The 11,543-nt window shown below is 39.9% G+C and overlaps 1 protein-coding gene across 2 annotated transcripts in view; it reads right to left on the bottom strand.

The window, feature by feature from the left end:
* Nucleotides 1-206: 206 nt before the first annotated feature.
* The window catches only part of NCF4 (neutrophil cytosolic factor 4), a 53,703-nt gene continuing 42,366 nt past the window's right edge, over nucleotides 207-11,543 (bottom strand). Inside the window, exons 5-14 of one of the 2 annotated variants that reach the window (XM_048300875.1) lie at nucleotides 10,836-10,922; nucleotides 8,858-8,942; nucleotides 7,554-7,707; nucleotides 7,180-7,250; nucleotides 5,677-5,804; nucleotides 4,668-4,725; nucleotides 2,995-3,093; nucleotides 2,121-2,251; nucleotides 1,962-2,027; nucleotides 207-1,175 (exon numbers count right to left, since the gene is read on the bottom strand). In XM_048300875.1, the coding sequence (XP_048156832.1) occupies nucleotides 947-1,175; nucleotides 1,962-2,027; nucleotides 2,121-2,251; nucleotides 2,995-3,093; nucleotides 4,668-4,725; nucleotides 5,677-5,804; nucleotides 7,180-7,250; nucleotides 7,554-7,707; nucleotides 8,858-8,942; nucleotides 10,836-10,867 (1,053 nt within the window). In that variant the 5' untranslated portion in view covers nucleotides 10,868-10,922 and the 3' untranslated portion in view covers nucleotides 207-946. The remainder of the gene's footprint in view (nucleotides 1,176-1,961; nucleotides 2,028-2,120; nucleotides 2,252-2,994; nucleotides 3,094-4,667; nucleotides 4,726-5,676; nucleotides 5,805-7,179; nucleotides 7,251-7,553; nucleotides 7,708-8,857; nucleotides 8,943-10,835; nucleotides 10,923-11,543) is intronic. The other variant, XM_048300876.1, reaches the window with a different exon arrangement.

The raw sequence follows: 11,543 nt of genomic DNA, 5'->3' as shown, positions 1-11,543 counted from the left end.
ACATGCTGTTAGGTTTCAAACTTACGATGCATTTTCTTATGTATCACAACATGTAATGTCACGGACATAATCATTGCATATTGCTTCATCTCCTTGCTGAACTGCATAGCTACAACGACTCTGATGCAGGAAGTCACATTTTGGAATATTTTAGTAAAATAATGTCAACTAAGTCCCCCCCATCAAAAAATGCTTTTAAATAAAAATTGATGAACTAATATTTAACTTTATTTGTTGAAGAATCTGATACAGTAATTTCTTGTTAGTTCTACTTTGAAGTACAGTGTCAGAAAGCAGAAGGTAGAGAAGAAATTGCTGTTTGAGTTCCCAGAACATGGAACAAGTAGTTTGTACAATTATATAAAGGCCTATAGGGAACACCACAGGTGTACTAGGTTTGATTCACAGAATTCAATATATTGGTGAGTGGAAAAGAAGAAAGCTGAGCTGGGCTGCAATTTCTTCACCGAAATCCAAAAAAAGTTTTCTTGATGCTTCTAGGACAAACTCTGAATGCCAAGTCAGACTCCAACATGAGAGAAATAATTACACACTGGCACACAAACCTTCAGATCAGCAAATGAAGAGAAAATTATGGGAGTCTAGAAAAAAAAGAAAAGCTTACGAAGATATTATGGACAAATAATTAGCCTTGGGAGTGAGAAAAGAGATGTGAGCAGGTCTTGGGGATCAGGACACCTCTACTGCAGGCTAACACTGACTTGCTTTGTGAACATGGCCTGTGATTTTATTTCTCTATTCCTCACCTTCTCTGGCCTCTATGTAGATGTCTCTATTGCACAGGAGTGATAAAAAGCTGAAGAAGTTAACTAAGTACAGATTTTACACTGAAAGGTGATATATTACTAAAAAATCACTCATTTCAAGGACAATGCAAAGGCATGTTGAAGGAAACTGCCTGCAGAGAAGGATATCTATTTAGCCCTTACATTGCTCCTACTGCTTGAGTAGCACCTATTCCTGGACTAGTGTTGTAGATAGCCAAGTCATCTTTGTGAGTGATGTGCAACTTCCAGGAGAAAAAGTGCTTCTCAGAGGGCCTTCTTCTGCTCTGAGACACCATGAGTTCAACATCCTGATCAGAGAGCAAGCGGATCAGATCACCGTCAGGGTCCCGGTAATTCAAAACAATGTCATCTTGGTTAAACTCCTGCCTGGGAGAAAAGAAATGGATTGATCCCCAGAAATCAAGGAATGCCTGGGAAGTGCTACATGATGAACAATATACTGACAGTCTAATTAATTTTGATAAAAGCCACACAAAGCCTTGGGTGTTTTGGCATTCTTGATACAGCTAGTACTAGAAGCCATACAGCCACCTTCATGCTGTGTTGTGTTTAAGCTAAGGAATCTATCAGAAACAAGAACCATTTCCAGTAACACCACACAAATGGCACAATTAATCTGTGTATTTGATAGAATTGCCATACAAAGGAGCTGACTGTTGTTGCTACCCACTTTTGCCTACTTATTTTTGCTCTTTCTGAGGAGCGCAAGAATATTAGAACAGCTGTTCTGTTACTAATATTTACTAGTATTTAATGTTCTGAAGTGTTGATGTTCAACACTAGATTAATCTAGTTTGACACTAGTTTAACGGGTGTTAGAAGGCTGTGTCCTGCATCCTGAAGAAGTGTAGTAGACAGAAGGTGCTTTCATGGGGGCACGGCTCTGATCTCAGTACAAGAAATGGAAATTTCTACCCATCATAACTGAGTCAGAAGTGTGTGTCATTCCTTACTTGCTGACAATCCCAAGGAGGACTAGTGTCTGCACAGATGGCTCTGGGCCAAGTCAAAGTGCAACTTCTTCAAGACACTTGAAAAGTATTTCACACACAAAACATGGTGGTGTCCAAGTAGAATGTGGAAAAACTTGGAGCGACATGAACTTGACAAATGTTTAATTATCAAATATACAACTAAGTGCTCGCATTGTACCTCATCAATTCCATTAGATCTTTGAATGATGGAATGCTGCTCAGATCCTCTTCCACTGAGATATCCCTGTATTTAAAAGACATCTAATCATTACATATCAGGACAAGAGAATTGGTGGTGTCTCTTCAGCAGTAAACTGGAAGACTATTTTCTTATTACCTGATAGTGCTCACAGTCTCATCATAATAATAACAGCGGACTTTATTAACTGTGTCTTCCTGCTTTGGTAAATCTTTTATGATCTTCACAAAAGCACATGGGAAAATCCCAGTGGCACCACCAGCAGTTCCCTGGAATGATAGGAAATATTAGAATCCAGAAACCCATGCCATTTTGGCCACATGCAATAGGTTCTGGAATCCAATTAATTAACATAGAAACAACAGTACAAATTTTTCCACTATAATCAAGAAAAGAAATCCTATGAAAGTGACCTGATGGCATGCCTACAAAAAGATTATACAATTTACATAGTCAAATACCAGGCAGGGGAGTGAAACAGTGTGTAAAAAATGAAAGTCAGATGGTTAGCAAGGAAGGCTGTGGTGTTTGAACAAGGAGAGATATCATATCAGCAAACACACAGTATGTTCTCCTCATCCTTTTTTCAGAACACTGCTGTATTACCCAAGTTCTCCCTAATCAGACTGACGTGTGTTGTGGTATGAAGCATGAAGCATACATCAACTCACCCTGAGGCAAGAAACCAATTAATCGCTGAAATGGAGTTTCCATCTCCTTTCTGTGGCCTTTCTGTGTTCTAAACACTTCCAAAGAATTAAAAAAACATTCCAGCAGAAGCAAATGCAAATGAAAACTGAAGTCTGGAGGGCAGAAAATTTGTAAGCTAAAAACCATCAAGGAACCAAACAATTACTAATTTGGAATCAAGGATTTGTTCTTGACAGTAAGACCTGATTATGATACAGTTTCTCCTTGAAAGGCAGAGGCAGGTCACGAGGACCAGGAGAGCCCTTTCTACTCATATATTTCAAGGTATGCTAATAATTCAGTACTGCTATTGCAGTCTTACCTCCAACCAGTCTTTGTTTACTTTGCTGAGTAGATAGATCAAATCTCCCTTCTTGAAGCTGAGTTCCAGTTTATTGGTTCCAGGAAAATCAAACAGTGCCTGTGGAAAGTAATAACCTCGAAATTATTAATTCACAGAATGACAAAAGCAAATCTTTCTGTTGTGTTCTTGAGGAGAAAGCATAAAGCAGCAGACAGTGTGCACTTTGTCATCACATATGTATTTCTGGGATAAGGTCACATATATTTGACCGTCGTCTGCAGTTCTCACAATCTCTTCTCCTACTCAGCACACACAAGACTGCTTTGAAGAAGCAGTGAAAGCACTAGGATAAACATGGCCCTGAGAGAGCTACATGCAAGGATTCTTAAAGTGGCAGAACACTGAGCACCAGAGAAATAAATATGCATAAGTTGAAAGCACTTAAGAGCAAGTAAGACAACAGAGCTGAAGACAAATGACAGCTTGAAGTCCTGAGAATTGAAAAGATATATTATTTCTGGTTGCAGCTTTACAGCTTTTAGATTTGCTGCAAAATATCACAAAGAGCCTTAAGAAATTTCAGGAATGTTGTGTTTTAATTAAAGGGTAACTCACTGTTGCTCTTACATCTAGCTTTCAGGTCTGTATGCTGAACTGGGAGATTTGGGAAAGCCTGGGAGATTGACATGTTGTTAAAATGGAACTTAGACACCCTCTTCAGGGGGGGAAAAAAAGAGGAGACAAATACATGCTACCACCCTAACAAAAGGTTAAAGGGGCTGAGTTATCAAAAATGCACATCTCCCCCTTTGTCCTTAGAGAACATGGTAGCCATTTAAATGCTCTTAGAGGAGCAAAAATGAAAAAGTGTTCTTCATTCTATGTTGTGATAGTTCTTTTGGTCTTGTTAATGCCAAGAGTTCTCCCAGTTAAAAAAACAAACAAAGCAATGGCTACTGTTGTGCTAGTGGTTCATATGTCTACTTAATAGCTCTTTCAAAAGCCTTTTTTCACCTGTTGAAAAGTTCTGGTAGGTATATTCAATATTTATAAATTAATAGATAAAACCCAAGAGATATGACTGTTCCAAGACCTGTCATTCTCTGTGTAAAGAACAAAACCAACAAACCTCAAAGCCGATGCATGGGGTTTTTAACCTTACAGGGCAAAGTCACATGTTTCAGGAAGCAAGACCCTGCTCAGACAAATACTAGTTACAAAGCAGTCTCATGTGCTTAATAGAGAGAAAATATACCACAAAAGACAAGGGCATGGGCATTTTTCAGTAGAACATTTATGTTACAGAAAATACTAAGATGCCTCACCTGCAAAGCTTTTAAACATATGTTGAAGTCAATGAAGCTGAAGCTTATGCCTGTTTTAAATTTAACTTATGGGTAGCACTATGCAAATGTGGACCATGTGGCAGTAACCTGTACATGTCTCAGTTTTGAATCTCCTGTCACTGTCATTTTGATTTCACAATGGACCTTCTTATTAAAGTGATGAGGAACAGAACGTCTCTTTCCATCCTTTGTTTCATTCCCTGTTCTTAAAATCAATTGTTTTTCTCTGTTGATTTCACTTTCTTTCCCCAAGGTCTAATTGAATAAGGCAACTTGATGGATGAGGTACCAAAGTAAAGCAGAGTTTAATCTCCTGTCCTATGACAGGTTGTGCAGAGTACTCACCTCAGCTCGCGGAGCTGCTGTGCGGTCCAAAACAGGCACTTGATCTGAAATGCTCTTACTGCAAAGAAATGAGACAACAGGGAGGTAAACAGATCTTTCTAAGTCATTAAAAATGCTACACAAACAGTAGTACAGTGTCTGTGTTTCTACTACATAAACTACATGAGAATCTGGGTGCAGCACTGAAATAAATAAATATGGATGCAACAACACTGCCCTAGTTCTCTTGGTTTCAGTGCAGAGCAGCAGCAATCTGATGGTGTCTGCTGCTGAGAACAGATGGAATTTTCAATACAGTCAGTATTCTGGACCTCTCTTCCACAAGACTGCTCAGTCCCCCTACTCTGCCTTCTGGGCATCTCTGTTTCTAGCATTTATGGCATTTAGTTCAAACTGCCATCATACACACATGCAGTTTTTGCACTGTTTGAGGTGGGTGAAAAGGAAGCAAGTCCATCTTTGGAATGCTGAAAGGAGAATTAATTTATCTGGAGGGTAATGAAGTATGACATCTACTTAGCAGTTCTCCAAAGGGGTGTCAATGCTGCTATGTAGGACAGGCCCTTTTTTAGACAAAGAATAGGAAGAAATTAAGTATTCAGTTTCATTTAGTGTCTGAACCAGATCTCACTGAATTCAGTGCCAAAACTCACATCGACTTCAGTGGTGCAAGCCTATGCCCTTATGCTTGGCCTGTGTATTCTGCACATTATAGTAGAGATTACCATTAAAGAAATACAGGCACATAGAGCTGGACAGTATTTTTAAAAAGCAAGGTATATTCTCATTTTGGAATTTTCCTTTAATGCAAGTGCCACATCCACTTTAAAAATGTGAGATTACTGAAACAAGAAATAGTCTGTGTTCACTCCACCACAAAGACCCTCATAACAGGAATTCATGGATTCACTTGGAAAACACAGTGGTGATCCTCATCTCTCTCTCCCCCCAAAACTGGACAGCATCTCTTACATCAAGCAATGCTGAAAAAAACATGTCAATCACTTACACTCGGCGTGTCCGTGGGCGAAGCCGTCTCAGTCTGTGAGGCACCTGCTCACCGTCAAAGGTTGAGTGGTAGAAGAACAGCCGTACATCTTCATCCATCAACACCCAAGCAGGGAGGCAGAGCAGGTTCTGTGCCAAGAGCAAGCAGGAAGCAGAGTGTAACAGTGGGAGAGACCAATTCTGTGTTTATTTACATGTAACAAATATACCTCTCTGACCTACAGGATCATGAAGGATATTCATTACTGCCAGAAATCTCCCTCCTCTCCCTTCTCACTCAGCAGGATGCAGCTGAACAGCTGACAGTCTCTCCTCTTTACTCCTGGAGTTGGCCAATGTATTGCTTCACTCTTTTTGTACCTGATTTACTGCAGGAGTAAATTGCTTTTTGTCTTTCTCTTTAGAACATGAATGACTGTGGAAAAAAGGCAATCTTAAGTAGTGGAAGTCTTGGCCAGTGCTTCAGACTTTTACTGATTTAAAATTCAGGTCTTCAGTTAACCTGCGCACAAAGAATATCTCTCCTTGATGTATGCTGCATCTTCACTCTAATTCAGGTGATCTCAGAAGCCTACCTGTCCTAATTCTGTCTGTGAGAGTCAATTTTCTTCTTGGTAGCTGGTACGGTGCTGTGTTGGATTTAGCATGAGAATAATGTTGATAACACATGGAAGTTTTAGGTGTTTCTAACTAATGGCTTACTTAGTCTGAGCCAAGGATTTTTCTGTTGCCCATGCTCTGTCAGTGAGGAGCTGCACAAGAATCCAGGAGGGAGGATGGCCAGGACAGCTGATCCAAACTGGCCAAAGGGATATTCCATGCCAGGGAACATCATGCCCAGTATATAAACTGGAGGGGGTTGACCGGGAGCCACTGATCACTGGCTGGCCATCGGTCAGCAGGTGGTGAGCAATTGTATTGTGCATCATTTGTTTGTTTTCTTCTTTAGTTTTACTTCTCTCTGTCTTTTTGGTTACCTCCCTTCTAATTACAATTATTAGTATTGTATTTGACTGTATTTCAATTGTTAAACTGCTCTTATGTCAGCCCATGGGTTTTACCTTTTCCTGACTGCCCTCCCCATTCCATTAGGGGAGGAGGGAGTGAGCAAGAGGCTGCACGGCACTTAGATAGTGGGTGTTGTTAAAGCAAAACCCACACACCATTCTCCTAGTCCCTTAGATGCATACACCAATTCTATTCATGCAACACCTGGAGATTCACCATTTCCTCATACATCTTGGGGGGTTTGGTAAGGATATCTATCTGTAGATGAAGGCAGAGAGTGAGCCTTTGTGAACCGCGTGTTCCAGAAGATCCTACAGTATGAACAATCTGGGGAAGAGGACTGCAGGTCGTACCACAGCATGGGCACTGTCTTCAGGAAAGCAATGCAGAGAGAAGCAGACACTTAGGACTCTAACAGTACTGCCTGTCTTAGCTGATTTCAACTGCTAAGTATCTGCAGTGCTCAGTGCATTCTCTACTTAAAATTAAGTTTTACCTTTATGTAGACATTTAGGATAGGAATCCTTTTCTCAGCAATTTCCTTTTTGGCACCAACAAAAACTTTTCCTGGAAAATATAAAACCTGTGACAGTTATTGAAGGGAAAAAAATAAAAGGAGGCTGTCAAAAAAAATGAAGCAATCAGGAGAAAGTAGAAGCTCAAAAAAAATACATATTTTCTAAAGGACTTTAGGTTTCTAAATGAACTTTACCACAAGTGAAGGGACTGTCATTGGAACATGACTTCTCTGGCATCCATAGCCAGGAATTAGTTCCTTGTCACAACTGCTTCTCTCAGTGCATTCCTCTTTAGGACAGCCTGAGCTGAAAAAGCTGCTGATTATGCAAAGATTTGGTACTGACAGCTTACCTGGCAGTACAGGAAGCATGCAGGTAAATGGGCTGTTATTGCTCTCTGGCCCATATCTCTCCTCCAGTTTGGTGTGCAGGGCATAGAACTCACGATAGCGCCGGAAAATCAGGTATCTGCCACCACCTTTAAGCTTTACTTCAATGACAAACATCTGAAACAGAGAAGAGGGATTCAGGCTGAGGTTCATGCTTATAAATACTCACCAAATGAACGTGAGGAATAAAATTGGAACATAAGATCAGTGCTCCATTAGTGGGAATATTCTCTTAGGGGAAGAGGAAAGCAAGCCTTCAGTTAAGCATTGCAAACTCAAGAACTAGGAAGTAACAAGTTAGCACCAGTGTGGTATTTGTGTGGGTCCAGCTTGCACATGAAGCATGTCTCTGTGGCTGCTTTCTGTCATATAATCTTAAAAGGAAACATGAAATTACTAGATTCAACTTTATGCTTACACACTTTCCCTCAGTGACAAACAAAACACATTAGGGAGACAAACACAAATATTTTACAGTAAGATGCCTTGGACATCTAAATTTAGATACAAACAGACATCTAAATGAATTGCTTTTCAGAATTGAAGGCATTCATACTTCTTTTTGACTTTAATGTACATAATTTCAGGAATTATGGTCCAACCTCCTTCAACCACTATTTTATTTTTCTCTTGACAAAATTGCTTTGCTCTAAAGGAACCCACTTCCGTGCACTGACCTCTGAGTCACATTGCAGCCAGATCCTTCAGAAAACATAAAGACTGAGCAACCAAACATCACTGTATTCCAGAATAAAACCTGAATACTGCAGTGGGAAGCAATGTCTCCAGCAGAAGTCAGACTGAGGTGGTCATATTTAAAACCCTCAGAAAATCTTAGTGTCTTTCCCTACTATTCCCTTCCTGTGTGCTCTTTCATGTCTTAATATGCTACCTCCTGTGAAGATGGGAGCATCCTAGCTTGCCAGTACCATGGAATAATGAAGCAAGACTCTGCCCTTCTACCCTCTGAATTCTTTTCCCACCATCTTCACCAAAGGTACAGCACTCCAACAGGAAATAAATCAGATATTAGAAAATAATTACAATGCTAGAGGATATCTCTCACATTTCATTCAGAAAATAAATGTTTAGACTAAATCTGGAATAACTATCCTCCAGTCCAGAAAAAATAAAGCACTAAGAAGTCTTCCACATGGAACTACTCATGCCAAAAAGCAACTACACCAGAATAACTGCATTTTGCTTCCCACAACCAAACCAGTCACAGATGAAGGCATATAGAGGCAGCATAAATCTCCCTTCTTACATAGTAATTAGTAAAGCCTTTCTTCTCTTCAATATCTGCAATGTTAGCTGAAACAGGTACATCATCTGGAAGCTGGTCAAAATCACTGTGAAGCAAGAACAGAAGATTTAGGTTACTCATACTGGTAATAATAAAATAGCCTTTGAAATATCCTATGCCACACAGAGCAAAGACAGGCAATATCACATTTTCTATTATCAAAATCAAGACATTAGAAACTCATGGTGTCATTCTCTTCCTCTGGAGGTCTGATCTTGAGATGTCAAGTTTCAATAGGTTCAGCACAAGTCAGTGACCACTGTGAAGATTCATCATGCCTGAAAAATACCCCTCTCATTCCTATCCTTGCTTGAGGAACAGGACTACAAAACAAACACTTGAACTGCTAAGCTTTTCCTGAGAAATATGATCAGCTGTGGATGCATTCCTAATCCTTCCTTAATCTAGAAGATTTACAATAGGAACTCTGCATCAGGAGATCTTATTCTAAGGAGATCGTTATATATCATGATTTATGCTGCTGTTATTACTGCATTCCTGTAGGGAATAGGAAACAGTTCTGAGAAAATAACTTGTTATGCTAGGTGCTGTGGAAACTGACAGCACAAAGCTAAATCCTAAAAACTTTTTACTCTGTGCAATATGCATAAAATATACCACATACATATAAGAAAAGAAACAACAGGATAAGCACAAACAGAGAAAGAACAAAGAAACAAAAATATAGGATTTTTTGTATCAAAACTAGTGGTGCCTACACCAGCTGTCAAAATGTTTTCAAGTTTTCTTGCAAACATCACAATAAAGCAAACTCTTAAAGAGGACTTGAAAAAAAATGAGTAGGATAGCAAATATTTAGAGAGAGACCTCCCAGTCACAGCAGATAAGATTCAGCATAGAATCATGGAATATTTGGAGTTGGGAGGGACCCACAAAGATCATCGAGTCCAACTCTTAAGTGAATGGCCCACACGGGGATCGAACCTGCAACCTTGGCATTAATCTCCCAGTCAGAGCAGACAACCTGAAGCAAGCACAAAGATACTTCTTTGAAAATGTCAAAAATGTGTGAAGGAACACATGGTAGAAGGCAAGGTTAGAATAAGCATTGCAGATCCTAGAAAGAATTGGATTTGAAGTGAGGAGGAGGGATCCCTGCAGGAACACCTAAAGAGCAGCCATACGACCACACAGTCATGTTACTCGCCTATATTGTCCACACAACAAAACAGCATGGATTAGCAGGTGCTTTTTGTGACCTTCTGCTTGGTGCAACAGCTTTGACAAGCAGAAGACAAATTCACCTTTGCTTCAATCTTATAACTCAGTGTTGTTAGAGGGGTATTTATATTAACACCTGAGTAACAAGCATCAAGAATGAGGAAAACAAGGTAACAAATGAGATAAAACTTTTTAAACTTTTAAAAGGATCATCTAAGAAATGCCAAGCTGACAAAATGTTAAATATTCTGATAACACAAAAAAAGTGGTAGTTGTCTCAGTTTATTCTGCTAGGAGAATATCCCAAGCAGGGGTTTCCACAAGGCATAGCATGAAGTAATGATGCAACATCTTGCAATAGAGTGCTGTAAATGGAGAATGCCATGAATCAGCACCACCCACAATACTGTAAATACTACCCCTTACTGTGAAGAGGGATGTGGTTATAGAAATCAAGAGATATAATTAGTCATATCACAAACACTCATATCATAAACTCCAATAAAGGGAAACTGTTTTGCAGCTATAAAGAGGACAGTGACCCACTATGTCCTAGGTGGTGAATAGCCCCCACAAAAAGAAAGTCCACTCCAGCATAAGAAATGGTCTGCTGTACCCTGAGCAGCCTAAGTGTGAAAGTTACAATAACAAGAAGCTTTTTAGAATCACCGAAGATGCTTGCATCCTAATTAAATGAACAGATCACAGCAGTTACATGAGGCTTGTGGGGAGGCAGGAGAAGGTAGAGACACATTACCTCTTTTCTCGCAGCTGTCGGGGAAGAGACATGGTTCTTCTTAAATCCGGATGACTAAGATCTATTCCTCTACTTCTTGGGCAGTTCCTGGTTTAACAGGATGAACACAAAGTAATTCTCCCTGCATGAAACAAGACCCCTTTGCAAGGCCTCAGAGATCTTTTTTTAATGTTTCAGTGTCAGACAATTTCTGCTCTACCTCCCCACCCCCACGAGTTTGAGGAAGTACCACGGGAAAAACAGTAAAAAAGAAAGACTGTGCTGTGCTGTCTGTCATGTCTCAAAACTACCACAGTTGAGAAACTGAAAGCCCAAGAAAAAGCAGAAACCATGAGCCACATATTCCATTGTCCAACCCTCCACCGAAACATTTGCTTCTGTTGAAAGCCAGTATGAGTGGGCTCAGCAAAGTCTATTTTGCCTCAGCTAAAATATCCCCATATACACCTCTACATTAATATTTGTAAACTAGGATGAATACTTCTGATCACTTCTTGAGGCTCTGTGATTCCCAAGGATCCTCCTTTTCACAGACCAAGAGCCAGGAGGTGGAGCTAAAGAATAAATTTTAAAATGGAAGCAGAATGTATCATCAGAAAATTCAACCTTGTCAAACACCAGGGCATCGGGCACAGGATGAGCTTTGAAGGATGGATCACTGAAAGTAAGACAGGAGTCCTTTAATGACCAGAGATCTTTTTGGCTTCA

The sequence above is a fragment of the Corvus hawaiiensis genome, chromosome 4 (assembly GCF_020740725.1).
Source record: "Corvus hawaiiensis isolate bCorHaw1 chromosome 4, bCorHaw1.pri.cur, whole genome shotgun sequence".
NCBI classification, from domain to species: domain Eukaryota; kingdom Metazoa; phylum Chordata; class Aves; order Passeriformes; family Corvidae; genus Corvus; species Corvus hawaiiensis.
The sequence above is the reverse complement of the archived record's forward strand: the minus strand, read 5'-3'. Positions and strand labels throughout refer to the sequence as shown.